The sequence below is a fragment of the Betta splendens genome, chromosome 5 (genome assembly GCF_900634795.4).
Source record: "Betta splendens chromosome 5, fBetSpl5.4, whole genome shotgun sequence".
NCBI lineage: Eukaryota > Metazoa > Chordata > Actinopteri > Anabantiformes > Osphronemidae > Betta > Betta splendens.
Genome location: NC_040885.2, coordinates 2,916,301 through 2,937,467, shown reverse-complemented (window position 1 = coordinate 2,937,467; position 21,167 = coordinate 2,916,301). Strand labels below are relative to the sequence as shown.

The 21,167-nt window shown below is 40.6% G+C and overlaps 1 protein-coding gene across 1 annotated transcript in view; it reads left to right on the top strand.

Moving 5' to 3' along the window:
* The first annotated feature begins 3,107 nt into the window (after positions 1 to 3,107).
* cntn3b (contactin 3b) overlaps positions 3,108 to 21,167 on the top strand; it is a 44,469-nt gene continuing 26,409 nt past the window's right edge. The window contains 4 exon segments of the mRNA XM_029150683.3: positions 3,108 to 3,571; positions 8,988 to 9,123; positions 10,920 to 11,055; positions 20,025 to 20,200. Of these exon segments, the coding sequence (XP_029006516.1) occupies positions 9,069 to 9,123; positions 10,920 to 11,055; positions 20,025 to 20,200 (367 nt within the window). The 5' untranslated portion in view covers positions 3,108 to 3,571; positions 8,988 to 9,068.

Here is a 21,167-nt window from a genome sequence, read left to right as displayed (position 1 = left end):
GTGGTTAGTCAGACTGTTGTTTTGTTAGAAAAATGGATAATTAATTTACATAGGTTTCTAAATGGTATTTCTCAAGTTAAGTTGTATGCCTAGTACCTGTTGTAGTGAGGAACTTTTACCAGGAGGTTGTATAGCCTCATGGTCATGTGGACCTCGAACACTGGGACTAAAACTGCTGACCCTTCAATTTAGTATTAACAACACACTGTGCCTCCTGACCCACAACCAGTTCATATAACCTGCAACAATTACAATTATATGGCTCACTTAAGTTCAGGTACACAGTTTTACGGATGATGGCAGTTAAAAAAATGCACATTCAAGTGCTGAGCGGAAGCCATGTCTCAGTGTCTTATTATATCAAAAGGTGGAAACCATCTGCTCACTGTTGTGAATAATAATAAATGCAAGTTGTAGGAAGAATTCACTATTTCCATTTTGAGGCCTTGTCAGGTATAAAACTGGTCAAGCTCTTTGAGGTTCAAATAAATATTACATCCAGCTGCAGCACGGATACAAAGCAACCTTGTAAGAGAGCATTCTTTAGATTTTCTTCACAGGGGGATCAGAGTTCAGACTCAGCTGGAGATGAGCTCTAAACTAGGTGGACGACAGCATCGTGATCCAGATAACGTGTTTTTTTATTTACAAGATGCATATTTGGAACCTAATGGTTCCGTTACATATCCCAGCACCTTAGTCAGTCTTGGATGAATGCAGATCCTCTGCAGTGGGAGTGTATGTGGTGGCCTTATCACTGATGACCTTCAGCTGTCATTTTTCCACACCCACTGACGCTCCTCTTCCGAAATTATACCAAATGACCTTAATTAATGACTTTTCACCTTCTTCTTATTTCCCATCAGTCGCTCGTAACCCCCAACACCTCCCGTGTCCCCCTGTTTCCAGAAACATTAAATATTCATATCTCCATCATTTTATTATTAAGTCAATCGAATGGATTACACCAGATAAAACTAACAGCAATTATCTACTCAGAGATAGGAAGATTTATTTAAGGTGATGAGTGGCAGTTGGTAAAACTCTATTATTATTTTTTATTTCATTTTTTATCTCAATCAGTGTTTCAGTCTTCCTTAACATTGAAAGAGAACTGCTGGCACAGCTCATGAAGAGTTTTGAAATTAGTATTATCAGACAAAAGGTGTACCAGATATTTTGATGTTATTTTGTGTATGTATGTATTAAAAGTGTAATATTGGGAAAACTCTGCTGTGCTATTTACTTCAACACAAAGTTCCCAGTACCTACGTTGCATTTGCTTCTTAAGGAACAGCTTTGACTTAGGGATGCTGGTTGGCCTGACTGCCTTGCTTTAGGTCCTCTGGGATTAAGGTCAGGGCTCTGACTCCAAAAGATTATATGTTTCTACTTTTCCCCACTTTGGTGGAATGACAAGAGTATTTTGAGATGTTGTGTTGTATGATTCACATTCTCCACCAACACACTGAACCCCAAAGGCCATTTAAATGTGGCCATTTGCCATTCACATTAGTACTAGTTAATATCATGTGTTAATGACAAGATAGAGAAAAGAGCTTGCATCAGGAAATTTGATAAACCCTTCAGGTTTCAGATTAATGCATCAATTGTTCATGATGTTATCTTTGTTTTTAGATCACTGCTGAAGAGGATAAAATGAATGTTGTTGGAAAGTCTTGGTACAGTAACACTTCTCAGACAGACAACAACTTTTCCAAAATGTCTAGCGGCCAAGAATTATGTTTACCAACCTGATTAAAATGGGGTTCGCAGACAGGACTTGAATCTTGTATGTACGTTCGGCAGGTTTCCCCAGACGCCTATTAATACATCTGACTCCTGACTCTGTCTGATACTTACTAGAAGCGTTTCACACAAAGAGAATCAATTCAGTTCAATTCAATTTTATTTAAATAATGCCATTTTACAACAATGTTATCTCAAGGCATTTCACAAGGTATAAAACCTTACACAACTAAACCCAACAAATCCTACATAAAGCAAGCCTTTAATTATACCCGCATACAGATACTGTAAGTTTAAATTTAATTACAGTTTGAGAGCAACAGTGGAGAGGAAAAACCTCCAGCAGAACCAGCCTGAATGTGGGCGCACATCTGCCTCGACTGGTTGGGGTGAGGGGACAGAGGGAGGGAGAAAAGCCCTACAACAACAGGCAACAACTGAGCATACGCAAGAGGAAAAGGGTAGGTTGGACTCACAGGCAGAATGGTTGGACCAGGATGGTTGGATCTGCCTGTAGGTGAGGACAGAGTGGGGGAGACAGAGGGGAGGAAGCACAACTTCTAAACAGAAAGAGGGAAAATCTGATTCTCTTTAAATGGGAAGACATCATTTTCATTGTTGTGGTGGCTAAGAGTCAGTATGAACACTCTACAGCATATAGCAAGTACTGATGACCACTTATTTAGTTCTTTAATGTGACACTGAAAGATCTTATTAACATGAAATTGTTAAGTGCAGAAAGCAGAAGGACCTAGTTTCATCTTTAAAGTTAGAATACACGTGTCTTCAACATGTGCGTGGCTTCCAGTTTGCCAGATGTGAATAATAACAAGAATCCCATAATAGATGCCTTTGCAGCTTTAACATATTAAGTAGACCTGTGAAAAATACTAAATGATTTCAGCTGGTTGCATCATGACAACAATGAAATTTAAATTAGGTGACAATATATTTAGACCAAACAAAGTAAAGCACCTGTCTGTGAGTGTCTCCACTGCACATGCAAGTGTAGTGTTACGCAAATTAGTGCTTTAAGAACTCTATCTCACTCACAAATGATCATTTCTATTCCGATGAACACGCATTTTTTAATTTGTTTTAGCGGCTTTTCACGTTCACGTTACTGCAAATTCCCCGCACCCAGTCAACACTCGTCCAATTTAATGACCAAACGCCAGATTACACATTGTTCGGTCACATAGCTAAAGTCTTGACTCCTATTCTTATAGTTTTCTGCGCCTTAGAATTTCTAATGATCCTCATACATATTCGAGATCAAATGTGCCCTCGCGTAAGCGGAGGAATAGCAGGTGTCCGCGAACTGGTGGCGCATTACTGAGCTGCAATGGGGTGTTTTCAGTCGTCACCAGTGGGCGCTTCATCCTGCGCACACAAAGAGAGCAGAGCCCGGGGATGCGCACAACGAGAGCATCCGCTCAGAGGCACCACTGTCCTTTCTGCTTCTTGGCATCGTCTCGTAGAGTGTAACACGAGTTAGTCGAGGAACACAACTCGGCGTGCACTCGCGCAGCATCCTCAGCCGAGCCCCGTCCAACTCACGGATTGTGGAATTTACCGAGGCACGAGGTGCGGCGCGTTCAGCCCCTTCCTCAACGACCCAGAGTCGCACTTTAAACAGAGTATAAAGAAGTGCTCCGACCCTGCCGGAGAAACGAGAGCGACCTCTTATTTGCCTTTTGAGAGGACAGGAGTTGCTGAGATGTTATCCGCCCATTAGCGCCAGAAAGATCATATCTGACGGATGGTGGGATTACAATGAAAGCAGGTTAATGAAGAGGAAAAAGATCGCATTCTAGGACAAGTAAGTATCCGCTTACAAACCATCACCCATGCTTGTGAACGTATCTTAATTAGAAACCTGGGAACTGTGTGGTGTTAAGAATTCTCCAGTTTATTTCCCCATTAGCGGAAAATGCAACTTAAAAAGATAGCAGGAGCAGATAAAAACCATTACATGCTTCACCGAGATCATCCTGTTTTGTACAAGGGTCACCGAGACCGCGTCTGAGCGCTGATAGTGGTCGCACACGCACGATGCTGATGACTGCGTTTCTAGATGAGCCTCAAATGGTTTGGATGGTCCTACTGGGATTTCGACTGCTGGGGCTCATTTCCCTCATCTAGGACAAAGTCCATATGGTGCTGCTCTGCTCAGTCACACAGAGAAGCAGCTCCAGGACTATTTGCATGAGGAGAAACGCTCCCTCTAAGTTGTTAGTGGCAATTATTTCAGTCTCTGCAGAGGAAGGAAAGGGAATCTGAGCTCATGTGCACTCTCCAAATTGTCATTTAACTGTATCTGAATGTCATTTTTCTAAACATCCTCATAGGATTTTCATGGTTCTAGCCTGCTGCGGGTGTTATTAGAGTTATTAGAGAGATTAGAGCTTCCATTATAAGTCAAATATTTAGCCACCAGTGGACAGAAGAATTTCTTTTTTCCTCCTTTTTCTTTCACATAGACTGCAAAAAGGGCAGACCCAGGAGTGGGAGAAAAACGCTCAGCCCGCTCCATCTTCAAAGTATCTTACTATTCAGCAGGGATTGTAATCGTTCTCCACTCTATTCATGTTTATTTATAGATCCTTTGCTCATATTTTCCGAATAATAAGCAGTAGCCAAATGAGAGGTGAAACGCATCTTTGAAGCCATGCGCTGAATTATTCTGTAACACAACGATATCCGGCGTGGCAGTGCAGGAATGAGTTTGCACCGTAGCACCATTTGCTTTGAAACAACCCCTTTTTGATTGAACCAGAGTGGCAATTACATAGCACAGCTCACTTTCTTTTTTTCCGGAAAGGCTGTAAAAATGGATGGAACAGTACGGGAAAAAAACATGTAAAGAGGCTGCCTGAGTGTCTCCTGCTCCTCATCCTTGACCCTCCAGTCATGTGTTTGCGGCTGTACAGTATCTAGAATGAGAATCTGGTGTCTGGCTGTTGATGGGGTTGAGAAATGGATCGCTGCTCCCCTCTCTTTTAAGTGCACTTACTCTCCTGCCCCTGCCTTAGGCAGCAGCTGAGGGATGCAGTCATGTTTAACATTGGAGGGAGTCACTGGGGGCATCCCGCTGTCTTCCCCAGATGCAGTGATTTTTGGCGTGAAAAAAAAAAAAACAGCTGATCATATCTGCAGAAAGTCCTGCCCAGATGTTTAGTTTCGCCACATAAATTTTAAAATATATTTTGCATAAATGTTAAATTTATTCATTGAGTGTAAAAAAAAAAACACTTCACATTTTCTTTCTTTTGACCCATGTGACATTTCCCAGGCAGAGCTGCAGCAGTGTCATCCTCCTCCCTTTTAAACGTGGCCTTAGCCACAGTTTTTTTTTACGCCGCCTCATGCACAATATGACACATCAGACACACATGTAGGCTGACTAATCTTTTTTTTCCCATTTTAGTTTGCAAGGCGGTGCTCAAACCGCAATAGAAGAAGCATCGCTGGACATAATTTGCATTCAAGCGATTCCTTCATGAAGGTTAATGTAACAGTTGTTCAGACCACGTGGTCCATGCAATTACACCAAGCACTTTTTTATTTGAAGCTTCAATGCGTAATTGGCCGTGAGAAGCGTTGCTCACTCACCTTAGATACAGGCAGAGAAGGGAACAGCCAACACTGGCCACTCACGACCCTCCTCCTCCTTTCATCACAAAAACTACGTTGCTGAATGTAAAGCCTTGAAATACAGCTTCTAAGCTCTGCATTTATTTGTCAATCACATGTTTTTTTAAAAATATCTTACCTAGCTCATGAAATAGACCAGTGCAGGTCTTCAGTCAGTCAATTAGGAGACATCAGTGCACAGTTGATTGTGAATTCCTCATTCATTGGCAACAAGCACAGAGCAGCTGTGTATTCAGATTGAGTCCATCCCTGGTGGTGGATTCCTGTCTCCCAGGTTCTCCTGCTGAATGATTTAATGGAGATGGCAGCAGCTGATATTCATAAAGACAATAACTAAATGGAAATGGATGCCTCAAAGTATATTCAAACTAAATTGTGTCACACGTTATCCAATTTTGACAGTGAAGTTTTTTTTGCACGGTTTGATAAGCGAGGCTCTCCCAGCTTTGTGTTGCTTGTCTACGTGTGATCTGAAAACAGACCCTGGGTGTGCACAGCCCTACCATCGTTCTTCCTTCCTCCTTCCTTCATTAGATTCGTTTGCAATTATGCTGCCCTCGAGGGGGGGAATGGATGCCTTTAACCACCTCTCCTATCAATTATGTGCCAAACAACAGACCCGCTAACCAAGAACTCATCTCATTTACTCGGGAACGTGTTTAGTCAATGACTTTCATTAGGTTTAGCTTCTGTGGAGGTAAGAGTGTGACGCCTCATTGCATTTGGCAGAGCAATCTTTTGCTCATCATTTCACTTGAAAGAGACAAAGAAAGGAAATGCCACTTCAGCTTCATCTGCCCCGGGAGCAGTTGTTTTCGGTTGTTTGCCGAGTTTCTAAACGATAACTCAGGTCTGCACTGACTCAGCTTTGGGAAGGTCAGAAGTGATGCCAAACTTTCTTTAAATCAATCAGTTCTTTCTTCAAAAAAACAAGTGCTCTGTGTATTCCCAAAAAAATAGCTTTAATTGTGAAGAAAGGGCTCTGAGATGGTTACTGGAGCATTGTGAGACACTTAATCTCTCCCCAGAGAGCCACTGAAAGACTGCCCAGTGAAAATGAAATTCTCAAATCAGGGCAACATACACTTCTTACACAATTGTTGAAAAAACTGGCACATATCGAGGCTTTTTAATGAACCGTTAATTCAGAGGCAAACGCACAAAGGACACACTTTAAATGAAAGTGTCACTGCAAGTTTTACAGACTGCAGAATGAAGCTGTGCACAGGGACAAACATCTATCATATTGACACCGTGCCATGAACTGTGGAACACCCAACTTCCAAAGAAAGTCTTTCCGAAGAGATTTTCCTCTCTCGCCATCTTGGAGCTTTTGGGGACTGATGGGTTGGGATGATGAAGTTGGATCCCACAGAAAAGCGGATGGAAGTTAATACCACACTGAAAAATGCAACGTTGTTTTTTTTCTTTCCCTTCCCGCAGTAGAGTCTTGCACCGTGTAATCCAATGTGATGTGTTTTCATAGCGGGAAAATGCCCCCTAAATTTTAAAGACACCAGGAAATACACTCAGAATCTACTTGTGCCTGCAATTACACCAAATGAGGAACAATGGCCGCCACCGATAATGGCAATGAGTCTCTAAGCCACCGGCCATTAACATCCATCTACCATGTAAATTCTATTAACAGTATGATCAGGCAATGGGACAATCCACCCCGAGCTACTCGGTGAGTCATAATCCTTCTAAGAATTATTGGTTCCTCATTTTTACGTTAAACCTAAAGACAACATCCCGAAGTTACAAGTTAGTGAGGCAAGTAAGTGGTTAGTATTTAGAAGTGTTTCAAGAATTCCAAGATAATAAAAAAAGATTAATCCCCACAACAGGGTTGCGTTGTAAGGACAATGGGCTTGGTTGAATTCTTAATCCTGGGAGGCGTATCACATTCCCACTTACTGTAATGTAGGTCAGTGCTTGAGCAAAGCCCCTCCTGTGGCACTTACAATCACATCTGTAACGTTTTCAGTTCCACCGGGACGTTAAAAAAGTTTGAATGGCCATCTAGGTTCTTGATCATGGGCTCGATGAGATAACTGGAGGAGAAAGGACTCTGTTGCAGCTCTGTGTGATATTCACGTGAGAAAACTACAATGCATTTTATGATTAGATACGTACAGTAATATTGTAGACCATTTCATGGATCTGATCAAACACCACTGAGCGCTCATATTCATATTTGGCCTAATACAAACAGTGATATTAAAGAGTTATTGCAGGGATTTACTGTCTCATGTCTGTAAAGTTGCTGTTTTAAATAGAATGTTTGAGATTTGTGCATTAGTAAAGATACAATATTCTGAGCTTACCTTCTTCCATCACTCAAGCTGAAAACCCACAGATCATACAATTCCCATAATGCAACTACTGTAAAAGCAGGGGTTTTGGCTCCACATATGCAGTTTATTTACTTATAACTTGTTACTTTTAGTAAAACGTACCTAATTTACTCAAGAGCAAATTGTTGTAAAAAGTTTGTATTTTACCTACTGATGTTAAATGATGCTTCAATGCTTTACTGTTAACAACTTGTTAACTCTTGTTATTCAAGGGTTAACAAGTTAAAATAGTTAAAGGTTTTAACTACAGTTTTACTACTGAATTGGTATAAACTTTACCTAAAGAAGCTTCTTACCATGTTTGAAATTTAAGTAGAGTTTTAAATATATACTAAAAAACAGCCCTGGTATTAAAGGACTGACTCACAGATTCTGAACAAAACCTATACCTGTGTACAGTATAACCGGTAAGTTACTACTTTACTAGACCCGTAAGTTACCACTTTACTGAAGTGCAAACGTGTCCCTGTAAAGTCGTACATTTAAGTATAAGCACTTTTAATGCTACCTTATTAATGATTTTAATTTAAAAATGTTGCTCCTTCTACATCACAATGCTTCAGTGTGTTACTCAGGAATTCAGTGTATTATAACATAGTGAAGGGATTTTGCCTCTTTAAATATGAAATGACGTGTGTCTTTGATTTAACGGAGAATTCAACTTTTTATTTCACAGTCCTGGGTTTTGTGGGGTTTTCTTGTATTTATGTATTTTAGTTAATGTAAGGGAACATCATGCATGTATATACTGTAAGTGCGAAACCTGCCATTGTGTCGGCTCCCCATACGTCTGTAAAAGTATTAAGTGGCATTTGACGGACTGCTTGTACACAGCCAGGTCCTTTAAATAGTCAAATGAGGAGACAGAAGGATCCTTTGAGGTCAATCATTTCCTTCTATGCTCCTCTTTAATTCTACAAAATTGAGCTTGTTAGGCGAGATGAAAAACACAGCACAGTGAAAAAAGAAGCCATTTAGCAGCTGTCTCTTCTTCTGTGCCACCTGAAAATTGCAGCGTCGCATTTCTTGGTTCCTTAGTCTCCTTTTCGTTCTCTTTCTACCTTTCCTGCTCCATAACTACTCGTATCTCCAAAATGAACTTTTTTTCTTCCTCACTCGCACTAACAAAATGCCGTATGTAACATTTGAGCCGTTAAATGCTTGTCGCATTTGGATCAAGATGTCACGTTTTAATCACTTCCATAATTGCTTTCCCCTCAGCTTCAAAAGTCTCGCATTCAAGGGAAAGCATTCCATTCACAAGCTTTGGATGAGAGTCTTATTAGCCCTTGGCGACTAAAGATGATGTTACCATGGAAACAAATTGTTCTACTATCAATCACAGGATGCCTTGCAGGTAAGATGATTCTACATGTATTAAATCGGAGACTTGCTGCACTTGTTTTCATGGTTTGTGTTACAACATCTGTTAATAACTTTGTTTCTAATATAAACTAATTATAGTTGTTCTTTTTCATATGCTGTATTTATTTATCATCTCATTCTCAACGAAAGCAGTATTTGTATACAATGCAAAGTTTAATCTATTAGTTAGAAACAGGAAACAGAATCAGAACAATTGTAAATACCCTTATAGCATCTCTGCTTCTCAGTCCAAAAAATGGTTGCGGTGATTAAGTTGCAGCTATTACATGTCCTGTAGCCCTGCAGCACTCCTGCCTGATGTCCTTCACCGTTCCCCAGAGCAGTGTCCTGATGCACATTTACTGTACACTGTCAGGGCCAACTGGGAGTCCAATCCTTTCCCAGTTTATGGCCTGTCCAGATCATTATCAGCATCCATGTAATGAATCCAGCCCAGCATTTTAGCACAATCTACTTGCCACAATGCCTCATTCTGCCCTTGTGCGGCCACCTGGGATTCAAACAGGAGAGGCGCAGACAATCTACCACAATGTCAAACCTCGTTCAAATGACTTTGTAAATCCCAATGAACGTTATTCAAATTGGCTGATGGGTAACCCCCCCCCCACCCCCTGTAGCATCTACAGTGTAGTTTTGTTGACTACACTGTAGATGCTAGTCTTTCTTCCGGTGTTGGAAAGCCTTCAAACTCGCTAAAGCTGATAACAATCATCATGACATCTGAAGAAACATGTTGTCTGGGTTTGTATTCTGAGACTTTTAAAATAAACTGACAGGCTGTGTGACATTTTATTCACATTCACATTAGGGGGAGGAATAATACGCCAGCCAGCTCCACTCTTTTGAAATATGACAGTTTTTCCTCGTCTCCTAAATGTAACCATTTTTAGTTGCAGCTCGATTTGAAACCAGTTCAGATTCTGTGCGCTGTGATTCATTGTCCCATCATTTTTCTTAAAACCACATGTAGAAGCACCAGTCCCATGCTGCCGTCTGTTAACAGTAGGGCATTAATTAAGCCTACTCTGACCGTCTGTTGATGCCACTGTCATTTAGTACCAGATTGTGTTCCACATCTTCCCTATTTAAGCTGCTGGCACATGAGAGCATCCTTATGGCCTCAATTAACCGGTGCATGTGTAGTATGACAGTATGAAAATAGATCACTCTGCTTTATTTCTCGGCCCACTCACCTATAGGGAATCATTAAACGTGTCCAATTTGACTTTCTATTTAAATTATCGACTGTTGTTACTGTACATATTATGATATTGTCCCACGCAGGTAATTAAAATAGGAAAACTACTGTTCAGTGGAATGACTCAGCATAAACTCAGTGTACAGTAAATGACTCTAGACTGGTAAATAGTTACCAACAACAGTAGGTATTTTTATTATCTATACTGCACAGTACACATTTAGCTGCATTTCCAATTTTATGGGAGTTTGCAAACGAAAGATTTTTTATATCCTTTTTTCTGTCTATTTCAAGGGTGTAAGAAAATTGCAGTAGCATATAATGCAGGAAATAGATAACAAATACTCTATATCAGCTTTTGGCAGTTCATCTCTAAGAAGGTTAAGTGGGATTTACTCTCCTCATAGCAAGATAAGCAAATGTACGACTCAGATTCAGAATTGTCGTAATATGTTTTCTAAAAATGTCTGCAATTGTTTTGGCTGAATTGCTCCACTGTTTTCCTCTTAAGGTCAAAGGGGCATTTTGTCTTGTACTGCTGCCACATACTTTCTTCCCTTTCCCCCCAGCCTGCACGGAGGATGTAATATTTCACGGGCCAAGATGGAGGACAGAGCCAAATGACCTTATTTTACCGATCAACTCCCCAAACCAGCAGGCTGCCATCGCGTGCGAGGCAGAAGGGAGCCCTCCACCTCAGTACAGGTAAATTACCACATCAAAGATCCATTCCCCATGAGCACAAGCTCAGCTGTCTACCTGCTTTGGCATCAGATCCTTGGTGAAAAAACCAAAACGCTGTTTAATTGCTTGCGAATGGCTGTGGCTGCTCCGACAGCAATCAAAGACGGTACCAATGGTGGTGATTGCTATTGATTTGTTAGAGAACAACGCTTTATGGACATAAATGCTCAAGAGAGATTACTCCATCCAAGAGAGACGCTCTCCAAAGACTGGCGGCTTAAATGAGCATCCATTTCTAATTGAAAAACCGTCTTTAATTTCAGCCTGAGCTGTGATGTAGATTTGGAGCTGCTACTGTAGCGGATGAACACGCCGTCACCTCGGATCTAGCTTTAGATTACGATTTAAAGGTAAGACTTAGAAAAGACAAAGAGACCCCTGTGTCTGGGTTGCACCACAAAAACGTTGACATCTCGCTGGCTGCTGCCCAGCGGTGCAGGAAGCCTGTCTGAAAATGCCAGCTGTGGTGTGTTTTCCTACTTTTTTTGGCGGTAGATTGTATTTCAGAGCTCGGTCAGCACCATGTAGATGCACAGCCAGCACGAGAGGAAGGCAATAACCTTGTGAGTGACATTCTGTTAAATGCTTACATTTCCTATAACGTGTCTCCACTGAAAACATGGCCCAGGCCCAGCATCATTACGCTCTCTATCCCAGAATGACGCACGAAACATCGCATGCATTATTTAAAACACATTTTAAAGCTGCACTAATAAATAATTATATATTAACAGTAAAACAGGTATTTACAGGAAAGTCAACAAGCAGAAGTTAACGACCAGCTTAGTTCCCCTTAATTATTGAGTTTTGAAAACCAATGCATGTACTGTAGTATTATTACTGTATTATGTAGTATTAAAAAATAGCATTTTTTAAATGTTTTGAATACACAGTGCATCACCTTGATCTGACACCTACTAATGTTGCACCATTTTGGAGCACTCAGCTTCTGTTTATACAAAAACACACCAACACATATCTTACACTTTCATCCATGTCACTAGATCCACTGCTTAGAGTCAGTGCCCTCAATTATCAGAGCAGGTTTAAAAGGAAGAATTGATGTTTGACTGAGCCGTCTCAAACCACTGTGGATTGACATTTCTGGTAATGCTTTTAAAGACACTCGATTTTTTTGCCCCTAATTTTACTTTAACTTTTTTTTTTTTTAGGTTTTATTTGGGTTGCATCATTTTTCCTGACACTGATGGGCCTTGACTTGTTTCCCTTCAGGCAAGGAGAGAACTTTTTTGTCCCGGTGATAAAATAGAAAGCATAAATTCTCTGCAATTTATTTTACTAACACTCAAATTAGAACCTCAAAATGTCCTGAGCGCATTGAAAAAATGATGCCTTTAGGACGCGGTCATGCTGTGACTTTCACCAGAGTCTGCAAACTACGCCTGGGCCTGCACCCTGCAAATGAACAATTAGATATGCCAGGCGAGATGGTTTATTTCATTCAGAGCCACTCACTTAATTTGCTCAGTTTCTGTGGCTATTAAGAGAACAAAATCCTCTATTTGAATTAAAAACTGGTCCATGTTACATGTATATTTAATTTGTCAGAAAAGATAAGGTTCCAGCTTTTCTAAATATTCAACTAAAAGCACTTTGCAAAATTGAACATTACTGAATAATTACAGAGGATTTCAGTGTTATAGATACTGTAAACGGATACAGTCAAAGTGAATTAAGACCAAAAAAACCTAATTACAGTACATTTGCAGGTACAGCGAAGTACAACATAATAAAATGTGTAACAATATACTGTTTATTTATGTCATGCTTCACACGGGTTCATCAGATCATCCACATGTTTTTATAGTTGTTGAGTTAGAGATAGACATTATAATGCAGAAGTCCATAATTATTACTCAGTTATGAAAAGTCTTTGGTGAAACAAGACTGTGCTGTAGTGTATAGTTATCGCTCTTAGTAAACACTGTGAGAAGATCAAAACCAAACACACATTGTTGTGTCTTTGTAAACCGTGCACTTTGTCTTTGCGGTTTTCTGCCTGAACCCACTTCTCCTTGCTATCGTCAGCTGCTGTAACGTGTATGAACAGTATCTTTATCGGGGACTATTTCTCTACTTTGGTGTTCAAGCTGGTATTTTACAGCAGCACTTTGTTGGATTATCGGAAAACAAATAACGGTGGCCAGATGTTTATGGGAATAAAGGAATCTATGTGTATTTGTAAGTTTGCAGTAGTGTTGAACATTAAAATGGATTTACTGCATGTGTCATAGGCTCAGGCCTAAAACAAAACACACCCTTCTCGTTAGTGGAATCAGTTTGCTGTCAGTGTGGGTCTTTTTAATGAAATATATTCACAGAAGGAAAAAAAAGAAACCCACATATGCAATATCTTTTTCCTTTCATTGGAATGAATCATTACAGGAAGTGTGTCAGTGTTGAACTGTCAATCAAACAGCAAGTGTAGCAAGTGCTTTGCAGGCTCAACAGACCATTTGCATTGATGCTTAGCAATAACGTGGAATAATCGTTCACGAGAAAAGGCCCAGCAGACCATAAAGCGAAGCACTAACAGAGGAAGGAGAGGTTGATGGAGAGCGGAAGCTAAAAATAAAGATGTCTTCATGTGATGGCTGACATCCTGACAGTTTAATGCAGGATGAGTCCTTTAACGGGCACTTTGGAAGTTTAATTCAGCTGATTTAAATATTACACTTCTCAATGCACATACGGCAACATGAGAATGTGAGTTGTCATCTGTGTTTACGCTCACAGCGCAAGTTGCTCGATTCGGTTTTCAGCACCCGAATGCCGCGGCACGCTCCTCCTTCACCTCGCCCACTCTGTGACACAGTGAATATACGGAGGGGAACCCTGACAGATCTTAAGTTGACAAATAGTCCAGTGTAGTGCTGGAGCGCACCCCAGGGCTCAGCGCCGCGCTTTATGAATACACCTGTCACTGTGTTTACTATGAATCCGCTGTAACACAGGATCAAGGGCACCGCAGTGATTGGAAAGGAGGGCTGGTGTCTGCTATCATGTAATATGACTTCAGGCAGATGTATGACTCTACTGCTGTTTACAGGTCGGCGCAGGGGAACAGGAATATTAATACAACTAGTTTAGGAATCCACTCACAGCAGGAGCTAGAAATTTGTTCTGCGATTCTAAATAAAAGCTATATTTTTATATTTCCAGAAGATGAATGTATAGATTTTGAATTATTTAATTTGTGCTCGAGTATGCGGACACCACATTGAGCTAGTGGTTAGAACTGTCACCTCACAGCAGGAACCAGGTCCTCCAGCTTTCTTTCACTCTCCAGTCAGGGTAATTGAGGAGTCTGAAATGGTTGTGTTTATTTATTTATGGGCCGGTGACCGGTGGCCTGTACCCAGCCTCCTGCCCATTGACAGCTGGGATTGGCTGTAGTTGTTACTGTGAGCTGCCACGATGTTGCTTGACTGCTTGAAGCTGCATTAAGAAGGCTCTGGAACCAGTATGAATTGTAACGGTACTTTGATTGTTGTACGAAACAATTGAAACAACAATAACCTACTAACCATCAGCACAGAGAGGACACTGGTCAGCAGTTGGATTTTCATTATCAGCCCCAACCTCCCCGTGCACCAGCCCGCGTGCGTGTGTGTGTGCATTAACAGTATCTGGTCTCTGTGGTCACATCCCGTGCGTGTCTGGACTCAAGGAAAGCAAGGTGAGCCACTGCTGGAGTAGCATCCCCAGTCTATTTGATGAGGAAACCTCATGAAAAATTGATGCGTACCTCAAGGTCACAGGGAGTTCATTCAGAACATGCTCAGTGCAGCTGCACACCGCAGCAAATAGGACCGTCCTCCCGGGCTCACTCTAAGCAGCGTCTGGGCTTCACGTGGCATTAGAGCCATTATATTTCAGTTTGGGCTGCGCTAACATTAGGACCTCTGCTCTGGTTGCTTCACCTTCTGTTTTACTGATGCAGTATGAGCAGCGTGAAGGAGGAAATATATGTAAAAATGCTTATCTGTTATTGCTGTATTGTTATTATTACTCAGGGTGTGTTTTCTGAAATAGTTCTTATCTCTTTTCACTGGTTATGGTCTTTGTACGAACATTATATGTGGTGTGCTGATATTAAACTGTAAACACCAAACACGTTACGAGCCTTACAAGGAAACAGCCAAGACGAGTGAATTATCACAAATATTAAATAATTTGTTCCTTATCCCTTTGAGGTCTGCTAGATTTATCTCAGAAGCCCTCGGGCTGGGAAGCACTGAGCTGTGAAACACAGGAGCGAACCCTACGCATGCACCATGCAGTCGGTGGTTAGTTAAAACATGCCGGTGTCGTGAGAAGAGGCAAACTCATTCCACCAGTTCTAAGTCATTCGCATGCAACAATCAGTGGCACACAGTATTTTGCAGTTAGTTAATAAGCACTTTTTAATATAGAATATCAAACACAAATAGCTTATACATACTGTAGTAATGAATGTTTTTAATAATGGTGCTAAATCAAATAATTAATCAAAAAGTCAATAATTTTTTGTAGATTACTTTAAAAAAATATTTATTTATTTTTACTTAAATACTTATTTAGACCTAATATTGATAAGTCCTATGTTTTTGTTATTATTGTTAATTATGATCCAATAATTTCTTCAGCCAGAAAAGATTTGCAAACTGCACATACAGTCATTTGTAAATTTATACTTTTTTACTATATAGTACAGTAGATTATTTTGAATGGACTATTAAAACATCTTCTGCATCATCATAAAACATTAGTTAATAATTTATTAACCATTCATAGAGCTATTATGAGCAGTTTACAACCCCTCAGTTACTGGTGGTACTAATTACATTTGTCCAGACAGAAAATACAATGGCTGTTACATTCTTGAATGCAAATGTAAGAAATGACTGAAGTATGATTTGAAGTACAGTAGCCTGAACCATCATGTGCTGCTGAAGTTTGTTCCTCAGAGAACAGTGAAACACCCCTCGTTCTTAGGCTGGAGCTTTAATCCTGAGCGATCAGCGTAGATTTGCAACAGTGATTTTCAGGTACTGTGCAGAGATGAGCTGCAGCAGCTGGGACCGAGCGATAGTCGCATATTTGCTCAGGTGACGTCACAGAACGGAGTGTGAACATTATCCATTGAGTGGGAGAGTGGAATTTGAAACCCCAGCGCTTGCGGAGCCGGGCGCTGGAAGAAGGCGCGCGCCGCGTGCTTTGTTTTTGTTGAGTGCGAAGGTTCACTCGTTTTCACCTCCCACTGACACCGTGTGAGAAGTTGCGAGTGCAGGTTTATTGTTTTCTTCGCAACTGGGCAGGAATATGGAACGAGAGGCATCGCTGCTGCTCCACACATGCACACATAATAATTCATAAATAATTCAGACTGTGCTCGTTTTGAGTCATTCTACTTTACACTGCAGCCCATTTGCTCCTGTTCACTTTGCTTTATCACTTTTATCTGGGTTCCTCTAAAGAAGGCAAACTCGAACCTTGTCAGGTTATCCAGCTCATATCAACCCTGTGTCAGGTGTTCCTCCAGCCTTCAGACGCTTTAGGTTACTCTACTGATTGTGTGAGCGCTGCAGAAACATCACACCTGACTGGCCATCAGCTCCAGAGGTGCGTCTGTCCAGAATGCCGAATTTGCTCAATCATGCTGGGTGGCAGCGTTTCTAACAAGCTTCCTGCCCGGTTAACTCTTCCTGTTCGAAGGATACAGCAGCCCTCACTTTGAAACAAACAGGGGAAGAAAAAGTGGGGGATAATGCAAATGGAGAAAACGCAGGCATCGTATCAAAAACACAGTTCTGTAATATGTATATTTTCATATATATATTTTCGAAACATGTCGAGTGTCAAGTACAGTATAGGGTTTTTAAAAGCATTATCATTGTTGGCACAGTGACAAAACCGGTCAGAATAGTGAATGGCACAGACTGTTAGATGAATAATGCAGGCAACAAGATGAAAGACAGCTTCATCTTTTGTAGTCTGCCAGGCAGGAAACCGGGGAGAGTCACGGCTGAGCTTTAAGACTGCATGGAGCGTCACTGTAACTGCCTGTTAGTTTGCCTAGGAGGAAAAATTAATATTCAATATTTTTTGTCCCTACCACGGTACTTGTCATGTCACTATCCTGTTGCTGAGGCAGACTTACGCTTGGCGTTCCAAGAGTTCTTTGTTTCTCAAGTTTGTAAAAGAGGAGATGGGAAGTTCATGATTTATCTTTGTTAACGTTGGTAGATCATCATCTGCTCCTATAGGTATCACTCATCTATCACAGCGACAGACAGTGTTTCAGAGAGTTATGTACACTGTGATGGTTTTGTTTTGTTTCTATGATTAATAGATGCCACTTTCTGAACTTCTCCAAGAGCACTGGCGGGTTTGGTAAATAGTGGGTTAGGACCCAGTTAGACCTGCATCGTTACAGAGCCCAAATTTTGACACAAATTACTCCTGTGGTCAAGATATGACATTATTCTACTGCATTGTACTATACTATACCTCAAAAAAATACTGCAATCAAATAACAATCATCATATCTTTTATTTATCGTTATCACATTATGTTATTGATGTTTTTATTGATGTTTCAGAAGTTCAGATGTCATCAGTTCTATGTGCATAGTAACATCATCATCATAGCCACAGATGTGGAAACAACTAGATCCCATTATTCTGACTGACTGGTTTGGTGTCTGTTGGTTTGGCCACTCAGTCGTTGGCTGCATATATAACATACTGTACAAACGTGTCTGCTTCAGTGACAGATGTGGTGTGAAATGACTCTTAATTTGCTGATGCCTTCACCTTCCTTCTCTCACACACCGTGTCTAACACTGATGTAATATTTATTATTTATCATGGACAAGGCTTCATACAGAAAACATAGTTCACCTATTTTTCTAAGCAAATCCTTTTTACAGCAGGTGTATCACATACTGTATAGTACTGTATGTCTAATGTACTGCATGAGCCCTGCTCTGCCGTTACAAGCCGGTGCTGGATATGCGGAAGCGACTTTGTGGGTTCTGGTGGTAGCTGTATGACATAGGTCCAAAACCAGGAACTAAATCCATTCAAGAACTAAAACTAAAACCACAGCGACATCAGTGTACAGCAAGCTCTAATCTAGTGCTACAGCTGCACGTACAGTACTGTATATATAATACATTACAATGCAGAAACATCATTATTAGGCATTTCTTCATGTAATGTAGTGGAATTATGTGTTACAAATGTAAACATCCTTTAGGTTAAAAACATTACGTGAAAATAGCATGTTGTGCCTATTACGGTCAAGTATGAATATGTACAAGAAATATTGTAACCCCTACTAGTAACAGTAATACTGCAGGTACTGTAATTTCAGCATTTCTACAAGAACTAAAAAGTAACTTTACACTATTGTCTAATTAACACTAACCACAAAAAGAAGGTGATGAGGTTTGATGGATGTTTCAAAGTATAAGACAATGTGAGATGTGACCTCTAATCATTGACATTGTTAAAAATCATATTTCATTATAAACCAATAATGACAGATGTCATGTCATTCTGCAGTTGTTTACTGTAGATGCATTCTCCAAAAGTACTGGGAATGTCAAACACAATTCAAGATCAAAAGATAAATGCGAGAGAGAATCAATGATTACTTTTTGGTTTATTCATTTTTTTTGTTATTCACACCTACTTAAAAACAAGAATACAATAGAACATACAACATACAATAGAACATACAATAAAATAGAATAGTTCTGACATACAATAGAACATACAACAGTTTGGATTTTGAAAAAGAGGAATTAGTAAGTTAAATACTGTACTAATATTTAATTGCAGCTGGGTTCTTTTCAGTAACTGCGTGGAGCCTGAGGCTCATCAAATTGTTGGTTTCTTCTTTTTCTGTGCTTTTGGAGGAATTTTGGTCAGAGATTTTACTTGATTTAGTTGGTTTTGAGGTGTTCTGGGTTTTCCTTCTGCTAAAACCATTACAGATTAAAAACTGTGACTTGTGTGGTACAAAACAGATCACGGGTCCCACTATCACTACACGAACATTACGTCACTAACTTACAGTATTTATTGATTCATACTGCTGTTGTGGAGGTTTAGGTCTTAAGGTATGACGTCTGATATCTGCTCATAAGAACTTGAATCTTGAATTATGGTCCACCAAACCCCTGATCCCTGAAGTCTGCTGGTGATGTCACGGACCCATGCTGCTCAATGTGCTATGATAGGCTGTGCCGTGTTTGTTTGTTCTGTTGCCATTGCTTCGCCTTATTTCTCAGAACCATGCTAACTCTGCTAAACTCTGCAACAATTGTAAGAGTAGTTAAATAGATTTCATTGACATTTCCGGTGATTCTGTTTCCTTTTTTTTACAGAAACCCACAACTTTCTAGACATTTTTCTGTGTTTGTGACACAATTTGCTGGCATTTTCTTTGAAATGTCGATGAAATCTGTTAACATGCTTTTCAAGACACCCCACTAACCACTTTATATATTTTTTGTTGAAGTAATTAAAAGTTAGATTAAATGGAATCTAATCCACCAAGCAAGGAGGAGAAAATCAATAAGTCACCACAGCAGATTTGATCACTTTTGGAATTCTGACTAAATGAATAGCAGAACGAAACACTCAGATGGAGTCAAGCTGATGAAAACTGGGAACAATTTCTGTTGGCGGTTTTAACAAGTGTTTTCATGTTCCTTGCCTCACTTTTAAAGAAACAGTCACATAAACCTTTTTCTCAATTCTCCTTTTGTAAGGATCCAAGCCCTCCTCTTATTCCTCATCTTTTATTGTCTCAGCAAGATTTGACCAAACAACCTGATCGAATCAATCTCTGTGATAAACACTGCAGGCGTGTATCCCCAGGGGGCTCAGCTACTGATTGTGTTTGCGTTTTTCCAGATGGTCACTAAATGGAACAGTCATTGATCTGGGGAATGACTACCGGCGTCGCATGTCTGGTGGCAGCTTGATCATTAGCAACCTGGACAAGGACCAAGACACCGGGGTCTATCAGTGCATGGCCTTCAATACGTGGGGGTCAATCCTCAGCCGCAAAGTCAGCCTCCAGTTCGCATGTAAGTGATCCACCAAATGTAAAGAATGATTCTGTCGTGCCTGTTGTGAAGTTCCGCCATTTCTTTGCTTGCATCTCATCCTGATCTGTTGTGGACTTCCCCCTTTTTTTCCCTATTATTCAAATTTCTTATTTAGATTGCCTGGGAATAGATTTTTGCGAAGGGAAATGGTAATTGAACGAAATGTCAGATGCAACAAACACAGTGGGTGAGGCAGCTTCTGACTGCCTCTGAACTCCATTGATTCTCATTAGCGCTTCCAACTCTGACAGCATTTGCACTCACTCTGAATTGACTCATATTTTGCCAAGCGATACACAGCTCCTGTGATCCTGGTGTTAACGCTAGACAAACACAAATTATGTTTAAGCAGGGTTTTTATATCTATGTTGTCAGCAGCCACATACTGTATATGTATAAAGTACACAGCAAACTGGGAGTGGTTGCGAGAGGCTGGATGCCGCTGTGTCAGTCCACTGGTTAATAAGAGAAAAAGTAAAGCCAAGGAGTAGGGTCCTACCTTTCAAACAAGCGCTGCAGCGACACCTCTCCTCATGATCAAGCTTACAGACTATTGATCATGTCCCAAGGATAGAGAGCCTTTTCACTTCCCCTCAGGAGATGGACTGCCATTATCCCTATAGCCCAGTAATGAATCACACTTGTGGGGGACTGGGTGAAGAGAAGAGCTGCTTGACATTTATTGTCTTGCCTAATGCACAGCGAGGGAGGTCTAGGAGATCAGCATGGTTGATGCTGCGTTTTCCCATATAATGAGGCCATCGCCCTGAGATAAAAATCTTGTGGCTTCTCTGTGGCTTTGTGTGCCTTCAAACCTCAGCTTAAATCATCACGAGCCGACATGATGAGCAGCGATCAACGTGTGATCTCACAGCTCGCGTTTGTAATGAAAAAACATGACATACTGTAACCTAGTAATTTGGAGTTGCACACTTAAACAACTAGA